The 25,818-nt window shown below is 38.4% G+C and overlaps 1 protein-coding gene across 1 annotated transcript in view; it reads left to right on the top strand.

Annotated features, from left to right (window-relative positions):
• The window catches only part of LOC126091818 (E3 ubiquitin-protein ligase RMND5A), an 88,199-nt gene extending 66,315 nt beyond the window's left edge, over positions 1-21,884 (top strand). Inside the window, exons 7-9 of the mRNA XM_049907095.1 lie at positions 6,254-6,356; positions 14,143-14,297; positions 21,435-21,884. Coding sequence (XP_049763052.1) covers positions 6,254-6,356; positions 14,143-14,297; positions 21,435-21,498 — 322 coding nt within the window. The 3' untranslated portion in view covers positions 21,499-21,884. The remainder of the gene's footprint in view (positions 1-6,253; positions 6,357-14,142; positions 14,298-21,434) is intronic.
• The last annotated feature ends 3,934 nt before the right edge of the window (positions 21,885-25,818 follow it).

The raw sequence follows: 25,818 nt of genomic DNA, 5'->3' as shown, positions 1-25,818 counted from the left end.
TCTGCACAATGTCAGTCAAGATTATTTGATTTGTTCTTGAGTGAGTTCAGTTGACAGACTGGTCACATTTAAGAAAAGACTAAACATTTTGGAATGTATATTGTGAAATACAGCTGGCATTTGTAAAACTGCAACATCAAGAGAGAATTAGTCCCTGAAGTAATTGACATGTCTTGGATTGGGTTCATGATAATACACTAATGATTAGCATTATAGAACTGTACATAATTTTTGACACTGAGAAGTTACTATGATATCCAGACTCCACAGGCAGCAGTAACACATTAAGTACATTGCAGCATGGAATCGGATGGCTTGTTTGTGAGCCTGGCTATATTTCTGTCCACATAGTTTGTTCGAGTGTCTACTAACCATTGGTGATTGCTGAAGGATGAGAATGAACAAGCTTCTTATTGACCATAGGCCAGACATGCTTAATGGGCAACAAATATAGTGATTACGAAGGCAGTGAAAACTGTCATACCTATTGTTTTTTGAAAGTGACTTGAACAGTCTGTCATGTCATCATGCATTGTTGTGTTGAAATATGACTTGCAAAATCACATGAAGGAAAGACAGTTCCTCAGGCTGAAAAATTGCCCTGACGTAGCAGTTGCAACTCGGATTATTCTCAGTACATAGGAATTATGATTACTTGTAGCCAGTGACACCAAAACCCATTACACTCTGGACTTATACATTGTGCTGCACAATAATGCTGACAGTTTGATTGTGAATACTGTGATAGAATCCAGAACATGTGTCGCTATTACTGTAGAACTGGTAAAATGCAGGTCTCATTCAGAACAACATTTTGCCTTATGAGTGTTGGCATTCATTTAACAGTTGGAATTGGATATGTTTGTAGTTTCTGGGCAAAGGCTTTATGCCACCCGTCAAAGCTCTACTGAACAGCGCAAATCCACTGTTGTGCTTCAACACTGAATCAGCACAGTGGTGAAATCTGTACACTTTATTAAGGCTGCACAGACAAGATGGCAGTTATTCCATGCTATAGTCACATTCCCTGCTTCAGTACCTGCTCATCATCCCATGTGGCCTCCGTGTACAACTAGTTCCACATGCTTGTCACTATAATAGCAGCATTCTGTGCATGTACCAAAATGTTATGGAATGAATTAAATTTCAGTGTATTTAATTCATTTCACATGTACTCCTTGTGGTAGGGTAAGCCATGATGCTCCACTTTCACCTTTCCCCCATTGGAGCTCTTCCCATATACCTTGTGGGACAACATTTTATTATTGTGCTCAGAAATCAGATGTCGAGGAAACATTAGTGACAATGAAACTTTAAGCTGGATCTGGTGGCCTGCTAAGATAGTCTAATGGTTAAGGTAACTGTATTAAGCAAAATATCCAGGTTCAAATCATAGTCTGACACATGCTTACTGTTGTCTCTACATATTCAAATTGTCACATTGTGACTAGCCCATTTCTCAAAGACTGATTGATAGCTTCCATGTTTTTACTTTTAACACTGTCCATTAACTGAGCTTGATGATGATGGGTTTGACATTGATCGTCCTTATCATTCAAGAGAGAGCACTGCTACAACCACATGTATTCCATCATTCTGCAGTCTTCAATTGTTTGGTACACTGTTTAGATTCATTGGGGCAGTTTTTTCTAGGTGATGCAGGTTTCACAAGTGTTAGTGTTGTTTGGAACTTTGCTCCAAATGATGAATGTTGTGATAATGTACAAAATACCCTGCTCAACAGTAGTTTGGAATACTGTCGTAAAATGTAGTCTATGATACTAGAGATCTCATAAACCTAGGCACTTCATGTTTTATCCAGTTAGAGCCCATGTACTGGATGATATTTACTACTGACATGCGTGTGGCCATTTCCCAGTCATGACAAACATACCACTACCACAGTGGCACATCGCAAGAAGTCTAGTATCAAGAACTGCTTCATTCAGTTTGTATACAGCACTGCAGTAACATTCCACGTAGAGGCATACAACGCTTTTATAGGGTCAGGATAGTGGCCTTACTTTCAGCAGGTTATACACAGTAAGATGTTGCTGATTGGTTACTTGTCACTCAAAGTGGTTTGTCTAGGGTGTGAAGAAAGTACAGAGAGATGGGAAATGTGAACAGTAGACCTCGCAGTGGTCATCCTCATACGACAACACCAATGCAGGATCGTTGCCTCCAACTGTCAGCTCGCAGCACCTGACACCATCCACCAGAAATACTGGAAATGATGACTCCTGCGCAACAGGGATTCGTATCTCAGACCAAATAATTTGTAGAAGATTGCATCAGGGTCTTCATTCCAGAAGATCAGTGAGAAGTTTTGCACTGAACCAATGTAACCAATGCAGTCAAAGGACCTGGAGTCTGACACATCAACAGTGGACCATTGTAGAGTGGAGTAATGTCATGTTTGCTGATGAGAACAGGATTGGTTTTCGACTGGACACTAGACGTGTTAAGATTTGAAGAACTAGATGACACTAGGAATGCTGATAAGTTCAGGAAGTCCGTCTGTTTGCAGTTGGAAGTGTAATGTTCTGGATGACAATAACGATGGGATGGCGGACCCCTCAGTTCCGATCTACAGCGATTTGACTGTTTCCAAATACCTGCAGGAGGTACTACAAACAATTGTGAGGCCCTACAGATGTAAAGCCAGTGACTGCTTCATCCTAGTCAATGACAGTGCAAGACCTGCATTGTACTTTAGCAGTGTCTCGGTATCTTCAAAGATGCAACATCAGCCTAATGTGGTGGCCAGCAAAGTCCCCAGACATGATGCAGTTGAGCATGCATGGGACCTGTCGAAGGTGGCCATTGCACCGCATCCGAATCCCCTTGGCAATCTTCAGGACTTCACTGAAGCTGCCATTGAGGAGTGGGACCTTATACCTCAAGATCGATGGTCTCATCCAGAGTATATGCACATAGTGGATGAACTTTGATGACTTAAAGTGTGAGTGTGGATCTGGGTTATATGTGCTTATTCCCCCAAACCACCTTCCACTTCTTTATGAGATGACTTACTTGGTATTTGCAGCCACTCTTCTGTACTGAATAGCCGGCTGCTATAAACCCTCTTGACTTCTTCACCGTCGAATAGTGCTTGCTACAGGAGTTTTTAGACTCTTTCTGCTTATGAAATAAGTAGACATACAAACTTTACTTTTTGTCAGCTAACAATGTATTTGACCTCCATACACAATAAAAATTTCACTTTCCACATGAATATGTAACTTCCTGCAAGTCTCTCGTACAGTCGGACGTTAAAAACAAATTGAATTACAGTTAAGAGAAAGTTGGCTTGGATACTATGATCTTTCTTAACATGAATCATAAAATGAGTCTTGCCTCTAACAAGGTTGCATCAAGAGTTCGGAACAGTATTTTTTCAACTATTCTTGTTTAATAACAATAGTCAATGATGCAATAAGCGCAGAGTTGCATATAATCTCCATGGTTCGTCCTTACAGACTCACTAAAACATCTATGAATTGCCTCACAGGTACTTGTTGGTGCCGTCTGACCACCGCGTCTACTTTCTTCCTGCGCCTGATTTTAAACCTGCACACACAAACATGTAACGTGCAGTAGGTAGGATTGCACCATCCCACACTCATATCCAGAATATCGTGTGTTCGAGATGGTAGAAGACTGAGTGGTTCTAGAATTTACAGAGAAATTCTCAAATCACTACACACTCTACTAAATAATGATAATTATCAACATGAGATAAAGATTTCACTATTTTTGTTTTCAAGATGTACACATAGGAGAGGGCCAGTTTTGTTTTGTAATGATGTTTTGTAACTAACCAAAATCGTTCTTTTTTCAGAAGGAATTATGTTTATTTTGTTAATAAAGTACTGTACAAACCTCAGTGGGTGTACTATGAGAAGTCATTGTAGTACTCTCTGTGATATTCCACACTTTTGTTGAGATGTATAATGTTGACCCTAAATAACGAAAAGTGAGAGGTCATCCACATGAGTGCTAAAAGGAACTCGTTAAACTTTGGTTACATGATAAATCAGTCTAATCTAAAAGCCATAAATTCAACTAAATACCTAGATATTACAATTACGAACAACTGAAATTGGAAAGAACACATACAAAATGTTGTGGGGGAAGGCTAACCAAAGGCTGTGTTTTATTGGCAGGACACTACTAAGGAGACTGCCGGCACTGTGTTTGTCTTTTAGAATACTGCTGCGTGGTGTGGGATCCTTACCAGGTAGGACTGACGGAGTACATCGACAAAGTTCACAGAAAGGCAGCACGTTTTGTATTATCGCGAAATATGGGAGAGTGTGTCACAGAAATGATACAGGATTTGAGCTGAAAATCATTAAAAGAAAGGCGTTTTTCGTTGCAACGGAATCTTCTCATGAAATTCTAATCACCAACTTTCTCATCCGAATGTGAAAATATTTTGTTGACACTGACCTACATAGGGCAGAACGATCACCACAATAAAATAAGGGAAATCAGAGCTCGTACAGAAAGATATAGGTGTTCATTCTTTCCGTGTGCTATACGAGATTGGAATAATAGAGAATTGTGAAGGTGGTTCGATGAACACTCTGCCAGGCACTTAAATGTGATTTGCAGAGTATCCATGAAGATGTAGATGCACAATTATGAATTCTAACTTGCGCAAAAAATAGAAAAAAATTACAGTTTTGACAATAATAGGCAACTGCATTGTTTTTGAGGAACACACAGTCAGCAACCATAACAAAACAGTATTTTCTGCAGAAGTATCTCACAGTAAGGGATTTTGCGCTTGTACCAAAACGAGGAATAAACAGTATTTTTTATTTGTTATTGTTCTAGTGGTATTTACTAAAACTCTTATTAAATGTGGATGATGAATATTTCCTCCAGTTTTATTATGACATTAAAAGTTCAAAACTCAGTACTTTTTTTTTCACAAATGCTGTTGCTTTTGTGTTTTTCTCATGTACTTACATGTATGATGTTAAACAAATATTGAATATAATAGAGGGAAACATTCCACGTGGGAAAAATGTATATAAAAAAACAATGATGCTGTGACTTACCAAACGATAAAGCACTTTATCGTTTGGTAAGTCACAGCATCTTTGTTTTTTTATATAAACAAATATTGAAAATAATGAAAACAAATGAGACTGTTAATTGTCTGGTGTCAGCTGATTGAATGGCTGCTTCAGAGTCTTACAGATGTACATAAAATTGAAAATATTTTACTTTGGTATAAAACCGGAAAAGTGAGATAACTGACAAAACAAAATTAAAGTTTTTGTATTGCATACATTTACAGTATTATTTCAAGCATTCAATGTTTACATTATAACAACAGTGTAGACTTAGTTTTTAGTATAATGATTCTTTCCTGGTGACAAATTCTCCTTCCATACACAGTTTAATTGTAGAATGGGTTACCTATATGTGCATTTTGTTTACATGTATGATGCTGTGACCACATTTAGTGTCATAAAGATCAGATGATGTTTGCTTCTGCTGTGTGCTGTACTGAATTGTTTACCAATAAACTAGTGATTAGTGCAAAATCTGTTTCAAGCAGAGCTGGAGACTCCTAATCAAACAATAGAATGAGTGCGTCCAAGCAGTGCTTGATTTGTAATTTTTTTAAGGATTCTATTACTCTGACCTTCTGGGAGAGGGGTTGGGTGTGAAATTTAAACTTCTTAAAATGTAGTTTTAACACTTTCCTGGGTATTTTAAAAGGGTGAATACAACATTTGTACCGGTAAAAAGTAAAATTTTATCACGCCACACCTCAATTTTTTTATTCATCAGAGGTACTGGTATGGGTGCATACTGTCACAAATCAAGGGCACTGCTTGGAAAGTATGTATTTCTAAAAATGAAAACTAAGGCAGGGATGGTGTCATGTCACTTGGCTGTTCTTAATCTGTGTGGTGAGTTAAATGTTGATGAAATGTATACAGTGTTTCTGAACTGTAGTTAAATTTTACATTTGCATAAAAAATTAGAGGATACCACAAAATCAGAAAGAGAGTTACATAGTTTGCAGTTAATTTTTACATAAGGTGTTTGCCTTTAGAATAACACTTTTGTATACAAACTTTCTTTCCAAGTTTCTTGTTTTTCAGTTAAGTCATTTTTATTGCCAATTTTGATGTAAAATATTTGTTGAACACCTAAAGAAAGCTTTATGCACATTGCTGAATCTTGATAGTGATGCTAACAATTATTTAATGTTGCTTCTTAACAGTGTGAATGCTGGATGTACAGCACTGCCAGCTCTACTCAACATAAAGCAAGTTATGCAGCAGAGACAGGTCACTGGGATTTGGAATGGAAAAGATGAATTACCTGTAAGTTTATGAAATTCATGCAGCATTTGTGAATCTGAGTCACATTTAAGTGACATAAATTTCCATACACCTTTGAGTAGAGTTTTTAATTCTTTACATTGCATTTCAGGCCTCTCTGATAAAATACATTATAATTTCTATATCTTTCAACATCTCTCTTGCATTTCATTGTTTCTGTGGCTGATGAATGATTTGACAGGAAGTTCTTTCCAAACACTATGTTGGGGTTAAATTGGAAGTGAGATGCATACAGGAAACTGAAAAGATATCCAGTTTCAAACAATGGAAAATCCAGGATGGGATAAAGACAATATTATGAAAGGGATAAATTACTACTCACCATATAGTGGATATGCTGAGCTGCAGACAGCCACAACAAAATGGCTGCTAAACAAGTAAGCTTTCAGCCAAAAGACCTTTTGAATTGGACAAAACACACACACACACACACACACACACACACACACACACACACACACACACACACACACACACGAGACCACTCTGTCGGGCTGCCGAGGTCAAACTGCGAGCAACAGTGCATGATGGGAGAAGCAATCTGGATGGTGGGGTTTTGGAGGACACTGGGGAGGTAAGGGATAGCAGGACACAGGTGGGAGATGGTAAAGTGCTTGATGTTGATCTCCACCTCAAAGATGGCTACATCAGTATCTCCATCCATATTAAACCTCCTAACCACCAGCAATACCTTCACTTCCACAACTGCCACCCATTCCATACATGAAGTCCCTCCTAGACAGCCTAGCTACCCATGGCTGTCACATTTATTGCGACAAGCAGTCCCTCTTGAAATATAGCAAGGGTCTCACTGAGGCCTTCACGGACCATCTTTACCTTCCCAACTTGTTCAAAAACAGACCTCCCATGCCTTATCTTTCCAGTCACCCACCAGCTACCAAAGTCTCACCATGTGACTTGTGACTCAGTAGCACCCAGGACTGGAGCCACTGAATCACATTCTCTGCCAGGGTTTTGTCCACCTCTTGTCGTGCCCTGGAATGAAGAGTGCCCTTCCAACTATTCTTCGCACCCCTCCCACAGTGGTATTCTGCTGCCACCCAACCTACACAATATTCTCTTCCATCCCTATGCAACCCCTGCTCCCAACCATTTACCTCATGGTTCATATCTTTGTAATAGACTTAATGCAAGACCTGTCCTGTACATCCTCCCACCACCACTTAGTCCAGTTCTGTCACAAGCATCTCATATCTCATCAAAGGCAAGACTGCCTCTGAAACGAGTCTACAAAATCTACAAGCTAAGTTGCAATGCAAGACCTGTCCTGTACATCCTCCCACCACCACTTAGTCCAGTTCTGTAACAAGCATCTCATATCTCATCAAAGGCAAGACTGCCTCTGAAACGAGTCTACAAAATCTACAAGCTAAGTTGCAACCACTGTGCTTTGTTCTACGTAAGCATGACAACTAACAAGCTGTTTGTCCTCGTGAATGGACACTGAAAAACTTTAACTAAGAAACAGCTGGACCACCCAGTTGCTGAGCATGCTGTCCGACACAAGTTCTTCCTTTTAGTGACTGCTTCACAGTCTGTGCCATCTAGATCCTTCCTATCAAAACCAGCTTTTTTGAACTGTGTAGTGGGAGCTCTCCCCACAATATATCCTTCAACATTTGTTTGTCACTGTCCTTCATCCACCTGTCCCCTTTCCTATTCCCACTCCAGCATTACACAGGCTTCTATTCCACCAATGCACCCACAGTCTCTTTACTTCTCTCTTTTGCCACTCCTCCTCCCCCCCATTTCCCTCCGTCTAATCTCGTGATTGCACCTAGCTGCCCACCCTCTCTCCACCATCCACCACCCCCATGATGTTCTCATGAGAAGCACTTTACTGTCACCTGCTATCCCTCCACCTTCCTGCCCCAGCCTCCTCCTTACCCCCACCACCTGGTTACTTCTCCATCATGCACTGCTGCTCGCAGTATGGCCACAGCAGCCAGAGACAGCAGTCGTGTGTGTGTGTGTGTGTGTGTGTGTGTGTGTGTGTGTGTGTGTGTGTTTAATTCAGAAGAAGGCCTTATGGGAGAAAGCTTACTTGTTTAGAAGTCATTTTGTTGTGCCTGTCTGTGACTCAACATCTCCAGCATATGGTGAGTACCAATTTATCCTTTTCATAATATTTTCAAGATCTCGTATTTTATAGACAGGCTTAAATAAAGGTTATATGGAATCGATGAAATAATTTTTGTGTAACAAGTGATGTGAGATTCAGTATTAACTGGGTCATTGCATGCCAAGTGGTCCAAAGGTTCCTGCATGACCGTCACAGATTTTGATAAAATTGTGTATTAACAATGGCACATGTTCCCAGCAAACATTCGTAAAGTTTCATAATGATTAATTCAATACTACTGGAGATACTGTATAGTCATTTATAGTAATATTTACTTGAGAGAAGCAAAACTAGATCATCAGAAAACTAGGTCAGTGTGTGCAACTTTTTGCACTTTCTTAAGTGAAATAATAAAAGATGATTTCTTGGAGGATTCGTTTAAGGATAATTTGAAGCAAAGTCGGCCACAAAAGTACGCAGTTGGAAAAAAAATGGAGTTTAGTCATTTTTTATATATCTGGAAGTAACTGTATGATAAAACTGAAACATTTTGCATAATAACTTATCAATACAAGGTCTGCGAAAATAAAATTTCATTTTCCTACTACTGGTAAATTGAGGGCAAAGTTGGCAATTTAAAAAAAAAATAATGGCTGTTTTTGCCCTCTTTCACAAAAAAGTCGCTCTGAAAACTAACCATTTTTATTAGAAAGAACCTTTAAACCACCTAAACACTATATTTGGTTTTGAAATGTGAGCACAAAAGTCCTAAAAAACAATGAAAAGGTGGAGATGTATTGAAAATGGTCCCATATTCTGCTGGTACTCAAATCTGACATCTTTTATTGTGTTCTACAATTGTTTGGTACTATCTGGAGAAGCCAACAGCAAAAGTCTTCATCACTAGGAAGTGAGATAAAGTTCAAATAACTCGAAAAACTTGAAAAAAAGGGTGTCTTTTGCCATGTCTCTTTGTGAGATATTTTAGTCTCTTTTTCTGCTATAGCTACAGAAACAAACTGATTATAAACTTCGCAATTTAACTGTGTGTTACCAAGGCAGCAGGGATCATGGTATGATAGTAAAATTGTTACATAACAGTTGCAGCACATGTCGTATAAATAGCCTGCTGGTTTTACATCACTGTCGCATTGTGAAAATTTTTGTGAAGTTCACAGCAGTCTTCCTGACATTTTTTTTGGAAGGTATTCATATTGTAGAGAATTATTAGTATGTCCTTTTATTGTGTAATGCTACTACTGTGCTAGTGATTCTGGTTTAAGGTATACCACACGTTTGTGTTAACATAGTTTGTTGTTAATGTGGAACCTTAGTGTACACATGAAAAATTGTATAAATGTGCTGGTATGATTTATGATGGCTGTACTGGTGTATCCTTTTGAAGTGAGAAAACAAGCATCCTCATCACCAAAGTGACCGCACCTGATAGTTGTGCCACAGGTTCCCAAACCCGATAAGGGTTTCTTTACACAGGATCGCGAGCTGCTGATACGATATGTTTCTATAAGTGTCAGAGGCCAAAGCTAGAAGGGATTTCCTTTAGGATCCTAACCTTATGTTTACGTCAGGTTGCTTGAATTTTCTATAGATTCTGTTAATTCACTGTAGAATGTCATGAGGAAAACTATACTGTCAGCCAGATGATATCACTGATGGGTTTGGGAAGAAATTTTGATAAGACAGAACCCAAAACATTACAATTTTTAAATCTGATTATCTCAAATTATCAGAGCCACAAAAGAAAACTATTCTTTTTATTGGATTCCATATCTTATTTCATGTTTTATAAAAAGAATTTTGTAGAGCTGAATGCTATAGGGAAGTTTTTTTTAAAAAAAGAGACAATTTTTCTGATTCAAGCTCATTTCCTTGCCATCAGGACTTTTGATATCATCTTCCACAGAGTATTAAACAGTTATTGTAGAACATTGTAAAAGGTGTCATATTTAATAAGGGCCAGCTGAATATTGGTCTATTTTCAGTACACATCCACCTTGTCGTTATTTTTTTTAGAAATACGTATGCTCACATTGCAAAATCAAATATAGTTTTTAGGTGGTTTAGAACATGGTCTTTCTAATGAAAACTGTTTAAAAGAGTTTGAAAAAGACTTCTTTGTAAATGTGGGCCAAAAATAGTCATTGTTGGCATATTTAGAAATATTGTTAACTTTGCCCTCAATCTGTAAACTATTGGAAAATAGTAGGAGAATAAAATTTTATTTTCTGTGACTTTACATTGCTAAGTTATTACATGCAAAGTTTTAGGTGTATCCCACAGTTACTTTTGGAGATATAAAAAGCTAAACTTCACATTTTTTCAGGTGTCAGTTTTGTTTGCTGACTTTGCTTCAAATTATCTTTATGAAAATTAGCCTGGAAACCCTTTCTTACTATTTGGCTTAAGAGACTACTGAAGTTTGTACAAGATGACCTAGTTTTGTTTCTTTCTACAAAATATTACCAGAGATATTGTCTCAAAGTTGCTGAAAACTCATGGGCACACATTGGATAGCTGCACTGTGGGCTGAAACAAAGGACTGTATTTCTGGAAGTATTAAACTGGCCAAAGTAAAACTTTACCAATTCAGTGGGAACCCATATAAATGTTCACACACAATTACAGCAAAATCCATGACGGTCACGCAGGAATTTGTTCCGAAATTAGACGACTTGGCATGGAATGGCCAAGCATGGCATAATACATATTCGTATGTAAAATAGGATTTTATAGGTGGTTCCTCCTCCTCCTCCTCCTCCTCCTCCTCCCGCTGCTGCAGCTGCTGCTGCTGTGGTGTTGGTCATACTGGTGATGGTGGTGGGGGTGATGGTGGTGGTATAATGGCAACATATTTGTGGTTCCCAATTGTGTGGTTGAATCTGTTTGTGTCATGGATGCTTGAGAATGACTCTGATAGTTTTTGCTTAAAAATTTCTCTTGTTGTTGTTGTGGTCTTCAGTCCTGAGTCTGGTTTGATGCAGCTCTCCATGCTACTCTATCCTGTGCAAGCTTCATCATCTCCCAGTACCTACTGCAACCTACATCCTTCTGAATCTGTTTAGTATATTCATCTCTTGGTCTCCCTGTATGATTTTTACCCTCCACGCTGCCCTCCAATACTAAACTGGTGATCCCTTGATGCCCCAGAATATGCCCCACCAACCGATCCCTTCTCCTAGTCAAGTTGTGCCACAAATTTCTCTTCTCTCCAATTCTATTCAATACCTCCTCATTAGTTATGTGATAGCAGAATAAAATATGTAGCCGATATTACAATAAACTGACACTATGAATGTGGATAGCATAAATGGCTAATATAAGTAATTAACAAAGTGATCACACAATTTGTCGCCACTTGCCAAACTCGTTGGATTTGTGCCACTATTTGAACAGTTTTATTAACAATTCTAACAGTGGAAAGTACAGGGTGGAATAACAATAATATGGAAAGGATAGATTGCTAGTTGTCACAAAGGTGAGGCATTGAGTTGGAGACAGGCACAATGAAAAAGAGTGCTGAATAGTTAAACTTTCAGACAAAGTCCTCCTCCTGAAGTAGAAAATGCACATACATTCACGAGCACGACAGAGTTGGGCTTTCGCATGCAGATGCTTTGGCCGTGTGTGTGTGTGTGTGTGTGTGTGTGTGTGTGTGTGTGTGTGTGTGTGTGTGTGTGTGTGTGGACTTTGTCTTAAAGCTAAAAATATTGAGCATGTGCCTCCTCTGTGGTGTGTAGCAATCTATCCTTTCCGTATTGTCATTCACAATTCCCCACTGTTAAACACAAAGAGAGTGTGTAGTTGAAGGCATTTACAATGAGGGGGAGGGACTTTTTGATAATCTGATAGAAGAAGAAATGAGACTCAAATGGAAGAAATTGGGGATCTAGTATTAGAAACAGAGTTCAGTACAGCTTTGAAAGACTCGCAGTCAAATTACGTGGCAGACATAGATAATATTCATTTGGAATATCTAAAATCATTGGGGAACTGACAATCAAATGACTATTCAAGTGGGTTTGTATAATCTTGACAGTGGAGACATTCCATCGGACTTTCGGAAAAATATGATCCACACTATCCCAAAAACAGAAAGGGCAAATAAGTGTGATAATTATTGTTTAGTCGGTTTAACAGCTTATGCACTGAAGAAAATTATGCATGACAGACAAAGCGAGGAGGATATAAGAAGCAGACTTATCATAGGCAAAGAGGACATTCCTGGCCAAAAGAAGTTACTAGTGTTAAACACAAGACTAAATAAGAGAGAGACAGTTTTGAGAATGTTCGTTTGGAACACAGCATTGCCTGGTAGTGAACTTTGAGAAAGTTGGAAAAGTAGAGAATTGAAGTGTTGAGATATGGTGTTATAGGAGGATTTTGAAAATTAGTTGAACAGATAAGATAAATGAAGTAGTTCTCCATAAAATCAGAAAGGAGAGGAACACGGTGGAAAAAATTGACAGGATGAAGGGTTCAGATGATAGAACATGTGTCAAGACATAAAGCAATAACTTCCAAGGGACTTGAGGAACCTGTAGAAGGTGAAGCTGTAAGGGAAAACAGGGATTAGAATATATCCAACAAATAATTGTGGGCATTGGGTGCAAGAGCTACTCTGACACAAAGAGGTTGGCACAGGAGAGGAATTTGTGGTGGGCCGATCCAAATAGTCAGAATGATATATTTCCTTTAAACACACACACACACACACACACACACACACACACACACACAGAGAGAGAGAGAGAGAGAGAGAGAGAGAGAGAGAGAGAGAGAGAGAGAGAGAGGATAGGTGTGTTTCTGCCAAGTAGTAATTATGGCACTGTGGAGTAATTACCAGTGTAAAGGTGCTTGCCGAATGTTAATAGGTTAATGCAGTTTGCTGTTCCATTTTAGATGTAAGGATGTTACACATGTAAAAGCATTCTGTAATACTACTCACTAAGGGATTAGTAAATAAAAATAGAGTAGCTCTACTTACTTACAATATCAGTTCTACACATTACCGAATGACATAATTTTCAAATATGTGTAATACATTCTTTTGGAATAATTTCTAGTAAAAACATATTTTGATCTCTCTACAAATCAGTCCGGTACTGTAACATCTGCACTTCTAGAATGTTGGCTAAAAATCAATTGAATATGTTTTCGAACAAAGAATCCCCAAGTTCTTAAAAGTGTGGGTGGTCCCTGTCAGCTTCAGTTGGCAGCAAAACTCTCACAATGCCATCGTGCAAAATTCCATATTGGGCTAGTTTTTACAATGGCTTTGTCCAAGTTTTGTACATTGTATTTAGTGTATACAGTGGAGTATATATGACAAGTGTATGTTAAACATAACATAATTGGTGTATTGTTATATGTAAGTTTTTTAATGAGATAAACAAAACTGGAGAAACTTGATGTCATCAGATGGGGCTTAGTTCCTTGGTGAAAAGTCCACCATCGAATGAATTTCTTATACCTGAAGTGTGATATATTTCAAACCAGTGCTGTTTGTTAGAGGAGATTGTTTAATATTGCCTACAATATTTAAAAAAGGATACCTGAAATTCCCCAAAACATTAAAGTAATCTGCAGTACCAATTTAAAATTTTAGTAAATATGTTTGAGAAACAGAAGTAATATTTATTACTTTTTTATTATTTTTTCCAACAGATAGAGATAGACTTGGGGCAAGAGAGTCGATACCATTCTGTGTTTGCATGCCCTATCCTAAGGCAACAGAGTACAGAATCAAATCCACCAATGAGACTGATATGTGGACATGTTATTTCTCGTGATGCCCTCAACAAGCTCAGCAATGGAAACAAGTGAGTATTGAGTTTTAGCTGTTCAGCTGAGGAAAAGAAATGCACATCTAATTTGAAAATGAGGGCAATATCTGCATATTACAGAAACTTTACAATCCATGTATCTATTTCTTGCTAAAGTAACCTTGAATGTATATTAAGAGAGGCAATTGATATTGTAAATTTCTTCTGTTTGGCTTACCCATTGCTTACTTTTGTGACTTCCCATTTCTGTAATACTTCAGAAAATCCATTTAGTTTGGTGGACTTCACATTTCTTTGAGGTTATTTGCACTTTCTTGGACTCTTGCTTTTATTTTTTCCATACTTCACAGTTTACTCTTGCTTTATACCCTCTTTGCTTCACATCACTGACATAATTTCCCCTTCAGGCCCTGGTTTCTCATCCATTGCAATAATCGTTGAAGTGATGGAACTGCAGCTTTACATGTAGACACAAAAGAGGATAATTAATTTGTATTTTTATTTCTATTGTCTTTTACAAATTTTCCTTTCCAGCATTACTATTACTATAAACGTCTGCACCCGGTAGCTGTATGGTCAGCGCGACAGACTGTCAATCCTAAGGGCCCAGGTTCGATTCCCGGGTGGGTCGGAGATTTTCTGCGCTCAGGGACTGGGTGTTGTGTTGTCCTAATCATCATCATTTCATCCCCATCGACGCACAAGTCGCCGAAGTGGCGTCAAATAGAAAGACTTGCACCAGGCAAGCGGTCTACCCGACGGGAGGCCCTAGTCACACGCCATTATTATTATTATTATTATTATTATTATTATTATTATTATTATTATTATTATAACGATTGTTCCCCTTTAGGAGAGCGATTGAACTTGAATTCATAATTTCATCTTTGGATGTTTTTCTTCTTTGCTTCCCAAAACCTCCTCATCCTCTCAGAATGCTCCTTCTTCCGTTCCTCTGTCCATTTTTTACCAGGCTGACACAATGTTCTTTCCCCAAACTTCACACTTGTGATTTTATGCCGGCACTCGGTGCGATCTTCGAGATTTTTTATGTTGATCTGCTATAGATCCCTCTGGACTTCTTTCAGCCATTCTTTGCCACATTTACTCCTTGTTATAATATTGAATAATTTCTTTGCTGTTCTGGAGTCTTCCATCCTGTAGATGTGTGTATAAAATTTGGCTCGGCGGTTTCTGATTTCATCTGTTACTATGTTGATATTTCTATAGAGTTCGTTTTGTGGTCTCTTCATCCAAATGCCATTTTTGTTGATTGGACCGTTAATCTTCCTGATAATTTTTCTTTCCTGCTTTTCTATTTCCTTAATTTTTGAATGACCATCAATCACCATTGTTTCAGCTGCATAGATTGCTTCTGGAAGAATCACTGTTGTATAGTGCCTTAATTTTGCATCTGTCGAAATGCACTTCTTGTTGTAATGTGTCCATGTTAGCTTGTAGGCCTTCTGGAGCTTGGTGATTCTTTGTTCATTGGCAATTCGGTTTAATCCTGAGGACTGTATAGTTTCACCGAGGTATTTAAAATGGCAGACTTGTGCAATTTTACCATATTTTGTTATTAAAGGGGATTTATTTTCTGGCTGCCTTTCCATATATTGGGTTTTTTCATAAGATATCTGTAGTCCGGTTTTTGTGAAATTTCATGTACTTTTTCCACTGCGTGAATCGCTTCTGTTCTGTTATTGGTGATAATTGCAATATCGTCAGCGAAAGCAAGGCACTTGACTTTAATTCGGTTCTCTTTCTTGATACCAATTTGGATACCCTTTACGTGAGGTTCCCATTCCCTGATTATCTTTTCTAGAACAATATTGAAAAGGATTGGGGATAGTCCGTCCCCCTGTCGGACTCCAGATTACTATAAGTTAATAGCATTCTCATTTGAGAAAGCTATTCATTACTACACCTTAAACTTCCCAGTTATTCACTGTGGTATACGTAGATTTGGGAAGTATTCTATAGAGGTCTTATTTTAATCATTCTGATATTTGTGGTACTAAGTTCTTTGTGGTACAGTTATAAATTGTCCAGCGTCCTGTCTCTGCCATATTGCAGTATCAATTGCCTTACTGTGCTGTATATAAGCCACTCTTATGACTGCTTGGTACTGAAATCAAAATAAGTGTTAACTACATGATGTTCTGTATTATTTTTTTAAAGAAATCTCAGTGCTGACATTTCTGTCAAGATGTAAGACAAACCTTGGAAAAATAGACTTCCATTGGACATAAGAAATTTGTTGCAGTGTATCATCATCTGATGGAAACAATTTCTTAGGTCATTAAAGTTATTATTCATAGCACCTCCAATGAGTTTTGTTCTGCTTCTTCTACATTCTGAAAACATTGACCTTTTAGGTCCATTCTAAGGAATAGATCCAGTGCATAGGGTGGATGTGAAACTGTTATCATTTCATTTTTGAATAAAAAATTACATGACACTGTGACGATGAGTATTGTCTGGATGATAAAGCAGAAGGCTACATGCTCTCTCGCTGCCAAAGCAACAAACAGTTTTCTTAACAGAAAACAGAACATGATCTTCTGTCACAGCCACAATGGCAACAAGTTGAATATGTGAAACAGTGTCTAGCTTTCTGATCCAATTTATGCCACCTCATATATTAAAGTTAGTTAGGTGATTGAAAACCACCACTTGTGATGGCTTTAAAAATGTCGATAAACTATATGTACCCGATTATAAGATGAACAATGTATGAAAAGACAGATTGCTACTTACTGTAAAGAAGACATGTCAAGTTGCAGACAGGCACAATTAAAAGACACTCGTATATGGTTTTCGGGCACAGCCTTTGTCAGTAAAACACACACAAACACACACACACACACACACACACACACACACACACACACACACACAAGCCTGCACCTGCAACCATGACTGCAAACTCCAGCATCTCAGAACAGAATGCAGCATCACTTGGGATGCAAGCAGCAATCTGGAGGGGGTGTAAAGGAGAAGGGGAAGGTACAGTAGTGTACAGATGGGGAGAAAGACAGATGCTGTGTGATAGAGTGTGCAGGGACTAGACTGCCAACAGGCACAGTGTGAGGATGGGATGTTGTGGGGCAGAGAGGTGGGGGGAAAAAAGGAGCAGAGCGGGGAAAGATGGGTAGATGTGTTGGCAGAGGGATGCAAATAAACAGGGTGGGAGATGAGAATGGAGAGAAGATGATAGAACGCAGAGGTTGGAAAGGTGGAGGATGGGGGGACCGTATGTTACCATAGGTTGAGGCCGGGTTAATTAAGGGAGAGGAGAATGTGTTGCAAGGATAACTCCTGTCTGCGCAGTTCAGAAAAGTTGGTGGTGGAGGGAAGGATCCAGATGGCTCAAGTAGTGAAGCAGCCATTGAAATAAAGTTTATTATGTTCAGCTACTTTCTGTGCCGCAAGGGTGGTCTACTTTGCTCTTGGCCACAGTTTGGCGGTGGCTGTTCATCCTGATGGATAGCTGGTTGGTAGTCGTACCAATATAAAAACTGTGCAGTGATTGCAACAGAGCTGGTAAATGACATGGCTGCTTTCACAGGTGGCCCAGCCCCTGATGGTTTAGGATAAACCTTTGACAGGACTGGAATAGGAAGTGCTGGGTGGGTGGATTGGGCAGGTTTTGCACCTGGGTCTTTCCATAGGGATAGGATCCGGGGGCAAGAGGCTGGGATTGGGAGAGGCATAGGGATGGACTAGTATGTTGTGAAATTTGGTTGGTTGATGGAACACCACTTGTAGGAGGGTTGGAAAGTATCTTGGGTAGGATGTCCCTCACATCAGGGCACAATCATAGGTAATTGAACCCCTTGCGAAAGAAGTGGTTAAGTTGTTCCAGTCTGGGGTGGTACTGGGTGATAAAGGGAACACTCCTTTGTGGCTGGTACTTGTGGGTTCTCCACTCCCATAACTTATCCCAGCCTCATCCTACAGTAACATACTGTCCTCACATCCTCCACCCAACAGTTTCCACCCCCTCTGTCCTATCATTTCCAACCCATTCTCATCTCCCACCCTGTTTATTTGCAACCCTCCGCCAACCCATATGCCCCTCCTTCCCTGCTCCTCTCTCTCTCTCTCTCTCTCTCTCTCTCTCTCTCTCTCTCTTTCTCTTTCTCTTTCTCTTTCTCTTTCTCTATCCCCCCCCCCCCCATGCCCCACAACCTCCTGACACTGCGCCTGTTGGCAATCTAGTCCCTGCACACTCCACTACACAGCATTCGTCTCTCTCTCCCCACCCGCAGGTTGTTGATATTCCTACGTGGAGTTCCCATTGTTCGATTATAAAATGAGGTTTTTCCCACATAAGTGACTCAAAAAATACAGGGTCGTCTTTCATTCGCAGATTAAACCGCTATTTCTAAGGTCAACATTTGTATGTTGTGTAATAGGATAATATAGGGAACATCTTGCATTTGTAGTTAAAGCTGTGACTGTTACGGTTATGTGAAGATTTATTTTGAAGACTTCAGATAGGTTGTATAGCATCACAAAAGTGCTGACACTAGTGTCTGTACTTCTGCTTCTGATGTACTCACAGGCAATGTCCATTTTGGCTGTGATATGTTTCAGTGGACTGTTATTTAATACATGTAATCCCTTCTTTCACAAGGATTTGATTTTATTTATTTATTTGTATATTTATTTAACTTCATATGAGACAAGCAAGCACAACAGCCAAACTGTTATTCATCCACTGTGTAACGTGGATTGACCACTGCTACACCTGCCACATAGCACAAAGAGGTTGAGAAGACGAGCTCCATGGCACTGCATCCTTGCCTGCATAGATGCTGTTCTTTTTTTTTTTAACAATGTATCATTGTTAACTATTTTTTCTGGGTTTGATCAGAGAAAGTCGCCACAAAAGTAATAATACCTTTTAATTAGCTCCATTGAGCATAATGTAACATTGATTTTAGCAAAAAATAATATAGGTTAACAAAAGAACAAACTTGCCTTACTTGTAGCAGTGATAAAAAAAAGCTCACTTTTCATTTGTAGTCAGAACTGGATTGATGTAGAAATTGGACAAATACTCACCATTATTATATACATCTGCTGGAGATGGCAAAAGTCTAGATAGAGGGCAGTGGCATTGTAACATGTTTCATGAGCAGTGTTTCAATGCTCACCATGGGATATGATGGGAATGAAAGTGGGGGTGTCAGCTGCTGGTTCTAAACAGCCAGTGAATGAGCAGTGGGTAAATGATATATTTGGAAGCAAGAGATGAAGGAAATTATTGGCACATTCTCACATCAATACAGATGTGAAATGCAATGAAAATTAATGCAAACCATTTCTTTTTGTTCATCTTATTTTTCCTTGTTTGGCCAAAATGTGGACAGTCAATAAATGGCATAAGTTTAGAATAGATATCATGTTAACTTCCCTATGCAGATACAGTTGACGCTTTATAATTTCAAATAGGAGTTCAATTAACTCAGAGGGACAGAGTGAAAAAAAAGTCTAACTAATGAGAGCTTTATTGAAAGTAAATTGTAGCACATACAGTTTACATATGCACATACTTCCATTTTTATTTTAATAATGTGCAAAATAATACATACATAAATATTTTAGTGACTTCCCACTAGTATTATTGAACGATTTTTTGATGGTGACGAGAGCTGAGAAGAAATAACCTCTTTCTATTCTGAGGGTATGGGAGAGCGGGCTGTGGAATATGACTATCCCTCTCTCAATGTGACAAGTTTTGTTGTTCTTTGTTACTTCCTGGTACGTAAAAGTCTAACTACAAATCCAATGCTTAGTTTTCAGTCTGAAAACTTTTTATCATTAGTTGCTTCTTTTGCCTTTGGCAGTTTTATGTGTATGAGAAAATTAACTATTTGCGGTGTGTTCAGAGTCCACATTAAACTGTAAGCCAGGTTAAGTGTCAAGGGAAGGCAAGTATGTAGCACCTGTGATAGGACCATGCCTAGTAAAATATTGTGATATTCAAACCAACCTTTGAATGGGAACAAGTTTTTGTACCTTTCCGAATCAGAATAGTCTGTCCAAATTGTTATCTTCCTCTTGCCGTCCAAATATCTGCATTCATGGCTGTTAATCCTTATGATGAGATTTCAGGGTTGAGCAGATTGATTATCTTGCAAATACTGTTAGAAAGTAAGTATGTAATAGAGAAGTTTAAGTATCTATATATTTGAATTTGGTCAGGATTTCAACTGGCATATTACTTGGCCATAATGTATTGTTCTTGTTCTGACAAGATCATGAATACATCCATATGAAATTCCAGAAACACATAAAGCCAGTAGTTGTTCTGACCTTGCCATATAAACAATAATTGTACAGTAGTTCAGAAAGATCCGAAAATGGTGAATGGAGTACTTCTGGATATGCAGAAGTGGTTGAGATTCCACAGACAGGTGATTAAGAGTTCGTAAAGGGGATCCATCCATGCTCTGAGAACAGTAGAGCTTTAGCACATAAATTGATAGACTGATTTCACGGTGACAGTATTACGTAATGAGAAAAAGTGTTATCTGGTATTCAATAGAAGATAAATTAAAATTTTTAAATTATTGAGGTTTTTAAAAAGTAGTGAGAGGAGGAGTGGGGCTATACCCATAGTGGAAAGATACTCGAAACAGAAGTGATTGGAATCAACACTCCTAGGTTTGTGAGTCAGAGAAAAAACACTATGAAAATCATAAGGTAAGGGGAACTAGGTAAATTGTCAAAGTAAAGTGATTGCAATAATATTCAGGACAGTCTACGTAATGTTTATCTTTCATGGACTTCCCCTGTTTAAAATAAAGCATACATTTTTTGCCATACACTATCCTTGATAGTCAATGAGAAATTGGTTGGAATGGCTCGTACCTACCACTAGGTGTCTGCAATTGTGTTTGATGCGTGGCAGTCTTTCTTCTTCTGTAATTACTATTTTAAAATTATATGGAATTACATAATGGAAGTAGTAGTGATCGTGAGAATGAGGACTAGCAATTATTCTTCCTTGACAGTAAAAATCTCTCTTAAGTTGTTTTGCATTCAGTACAGTAAGGATCACAATTTTTAAAGTGACATTAACATTGACAAATTGCATTTAGTAGTTAAATTTATTTATCTTGTTTTCGTTTTTTTTTTTTTTTTTTTTTGCCTTTCTAGATTGAAGTGTCCATACTGTCCAGTGGAGCAGAATCCGTCTGATGCTCGACTTATATACTTTTAGATATTTTTGTGTGCAGTGCATTGCAGCTGCAGAGTTTTGTATCCCTTCTGAAGTGCAGTGCTGTTCAGAACAGCTTTGTATTTTATCAAGACAAAAATAAGAACAAGTAACTGATATGTTCAAATGTAGATTTTATATTTTAACGCTGCACTGATTATTGTTTCTGAAAATGTGAATGTAGTGTATGTATAATGTAAATAATAGAAATGCATATAATTTATATTTGTCCAAACATTAGTGTTGTGCAATTGTGAAACCAAGCTATCATTGGACTTGGCAGTACCTCTTACTTCCTGTGATATGGAATGTCATAGTGTGAAAGGAAATAAGCAAAAAAAAGGGAAAAATATAAAAAAAAATTGTGTGAAAAGATTGATTTACTGAACTGAATGTGTGTCTATAAATAGTGTTGTGAAAACTATGAGACTGTGGATGGATACCAAGATTTTAGAGCACAAATTATGTTAGAAACGTGGTTTGTGAGAGAAAAATGGGCATAAGCCGTTCATTGTATAGGTGAAATGTATATATTTTCATTATGTGACTTGCAAACTATTACTCTTGAAATGTGATTGTGACCAGACACCTGTTAAATCTGTGACATACAAAATGTTATACAGGTTTTAGTTCTAAGAATGTGTCAAACATTATTATAATTAAAGGCTTGATTCCATCCTAAATGTATCAATACAAGCAGTGTAAAAAGCAATTAAATACATTTGTCTGGAAGTAATATACATTGCTACACTGTTTGTACTTAATGTTGTGTAGTGACAGATCTCATAAAATATTTTATTTCGGAAATCAAATTAAAAGTGTTTCTTGATGTCATTACCAGAAGTGCAGAATTATGGAGTCATTTTTCTACTTCTGCTTTTACATTTAACCATTGTTATTTTGTATGGACATAATTTTTGTATGATTAAACCATAAACTCCTGCATAAATTACAAAAAAACTGTATATATATTTCTTTTTTCAGATATCCATTTTGATTTATTTTTAGGAACTTGGGTTAAAGAAGAATCTAAATTTTGCTGGGAGCACAAGAATCTTGGGAGTCTGTGCATGTTTGTCATCTTTATTCCCATAAAAAACAAGTCCTCCAGGATTTTTATAGTTATATCAGAAGTAAGAATCATGATAGAAGGTTGTATACATGGAAGAACCCTGGAGATACTAAAAGGTATCAGATAGATTATATAATGGTAAGACAGAGATTTAGGAACCAGGTTTTAAATTGTAAGACATTTCCAGGGGCAGATGTGGACTCTGACCACAATCTATTGGTTATGACCTGTAGATTAAAACTGAAGAAACTGCAAAAAGGTGGGAATTTAAGGAGATGGGACCTGGATAAACTGAAAGAACCGGAGTTTGTACAGAGTTTCAGGGAGAGCATAAGGGAACAATTGACAGGAATGGGGGAAAGAAATACAGTAGAAGAAGAATGGGTAGCTTTGAGGGATGAAGTAGTGAAGGCAGCAGAGGATCAAGTTGGTAAAAAGACGAGGGCTAGTAGAAATCCTTGGGTAACAGAAGAAATATTGAATTTAATTGATGAAAGGAGAAAATATAAAAATGCAGTAAATGAAGCAGGCAAAAGAGAATAAAAACGTCTCAAAAATGAGATCGACAGGAAGTGCAAAATGGCTAAGCAGGGATGGCTAGAGGACAAATGTAAGGATGTAGAGGCTTATGTCACTAGGGGCAAGATAGATACTGCCTACAGGAAAATTAAAGAGACCTTTTGAGATAAGAGAACCACTTGTAAGAACATCAAGAGCTCAGATGGAAACCCAGTTCTAAGCAAAGAAGGGAAAGCAGACAGGTGGAAGGAGTATATAGAGGGTCTATACAAGGGCGATGCACTTGAGGACAATATTATGGAAATAGAAGAGGATGTAGATGAAGATAAAATGGCAGATACGATACTGCGTGAAGAGTTTGACAGAGCACTGAAAGACCTGAGTCGAAACAAGGCCCCCGGAGTAGACAACATTCCATTGGAACTACTGACGGCCTTGGGAGAGCCAGTCCTGGCAAAACTCTACCATCTGGTGAGCAAGATGTATGAAACAGGCGAAATACCCTCAGACTTCAAGAAGAATATAATAATTCCAATCCCAAAGAAAGCAGGTGTTGACAGATGTGAAAATTACCGGACAATCAGCTTAATAAACCACAGCTGCAAAGTACTAACACGAATTCTTTACAGACGAATGGAAAAACTAGTAGAAGCCGACCTCGGGGAAGATCAGTTCGGATTCCGTAGAAATACTGGAACACGTGAGGCAATACTGACCTTACGACTAATCTTAGAAGAAAGATTAAGGAAAGGCAAACCTACATTTCTAGCATTTGTAGACTTAGAGAAAGCTTTTGACAATGTTGTCTGGAATACTCTATTTCAAATTCTAAAGGTGGCAGGGGTAAAATACAGGGAGCGAAAGGCTATATACAATTTGTACAAAAACCAGATGGCAGTTATAAGAGTCGAGGGACATGAAAGGGAAGCAGTGGTTGGGAAGGGAGTAAGACAGGGTTGTAGCCTCTCCCCGATGTTATTCAATCTGTATATTGAGCAAGCAGTAAAGGAAACAAAAGAAAAATTTGGAGTAGGTATTAAAATCCATGGAGAAGAAATAAAAACTTTGAGGTTCGCCGATGACATTGTAATTCTGTCAGAGACAGCAAAGGACTTGGAAGAGCAGTTGAACGGAAGGATATAAGATGAACATCAACAAAAGCAAAACGAGGATAATGGAATGTAGTCGAATTAAGTCGGGTGATGTTGAGGGTATTAGATTAGGAAATGAGACACTTAAAGTAGTAAAGGAGTTTTGCTATTTGGGGAGCAAAATAACTGATGATGCTCGAAGTAGAGAGGATATTAAATGTAGACTGGCAATGGTAAGGAAAGCGTTTCTGAAGAAGAGAAATTTGTTAACATCGAGTATAGATTTAAGTGTCAGGAAGTCATTTCTGAAAGTATTTGTATGGAGTGTAGCCATGTATGGAAGTGAAACATGGACGGTAAATAGTTTGGACAAGAAGAGAATAGAAGCTTTTGAAATGTGGTGCTACAGAAGAATGCTGAAGATTAGATGGGTAAATCACATAACTAATGAGGAAGTATTGAATAGGATTGGGGAGAAGAGAAGTTTGTGGCACAACTTGACCAGAAGAAGGGATCGGTTGGTAGGACATGTTCTGAGGCATCAAGGGATCACCAATTTAGTATTGGAGGGCAGCGTGGAGGGTGAAAATCGTAGGGGGAGACCAAGAGATGAATACACTAAGCAGATTCAGAAGGATGTAGGTTGCAGTAGGTACTGGGAGATGAAGAAGCTTGCACAGGATAGAGTAGCATGGAGAGCTGCATCAAACCAGTCTCAGGACTGAAGACCACAACAACAACATCAGAAGTATCTTCTAAACTGTACCCGTAGGGTCATTTTTTTCTTTTGCACATAATGTAGATATCATTAATGCCTAGAACACTGATTTATGTAATAATATTGTTAGATGTCTTCCTGTTATTTTAGTGTTGGGCCTGATGGTCTAGCAGCAAAGCACATATCTAGAAACCAAAAGGATGCGAGATTGAATCCTGGTCAGACGACAGGTTGTTGCCCCCCCCCCCCCCCCCCCCCCCCCCCGCCGCCACCCCACCCCAGTCTGCCTGTAACCTAGCCTTCATCTCTCAAGATTTGCCATAAATGGTACATTGTTCAGATTCCTCTTTAAAATGTAAGTCTTCTTTTCCCAGTTGGATAACTGGGGTAGCATGCACATCGCCAAAATGATGTCCAAATGAAAGGTTTGCATCAGGCCATTGAGCCACACAAAATTAGTATAGTCATTTCAGTGGTATTTTTCTTTAGCAGGTGTGTTAGTATAGCATGAGGATAGGTTGACACGTTAAATTTTCTGTTTTTGTTCTGAGAGTTGAAATGGGTCTCCCTCTATCTGCCATCTACGTCTTAGAAAAATCATTGGATACATCTCTACAAGGAAAAGAAATGGAAGTAAATAATCTGGAGTACAAGTTATTGTCAGCCCTAGGAGAACAGGATGTAGCCATGAAATTATCCTAATATATGTTAAATGCACTCGTCTTTTCATGAATTATTCACATTCCACATACCAATTATGCTAATTGCTTCATTACTCAAAGTGTCCTAATTTCCTTACTAGAAAATTCTGTAATATATACTACTCACAGTGTCCTAATTTCTTTACTAGAAAATTCTGTAATATATACTAAAGATTAGTTTGCCATCGCATTTTGTTGTGTTAGTGCTTCAGAGGTTTGATC

Source organism: Schistocerca cancellata, chromosome 1 (assembly GCF_023864275.1).
Source record: "Schistocerca cancellata isolate TAMUIC-IGC-003103 chromosome 1, iqSchCanc2.1, whole genome shotgun sequence".
NCBI classification, from domain to species: domain Eukaryota; kingdom Metazoa; phylum Arthropoda; class Insecta; order Orthoptera; family Acrididae; genus Schistocerca; species Schistocerca cancellata.
The sequence above is the reverse complement of the archived record's forward strand: the minus strand, read 5'-3'. Positions and strand labels throughout refer to the sequence as shown.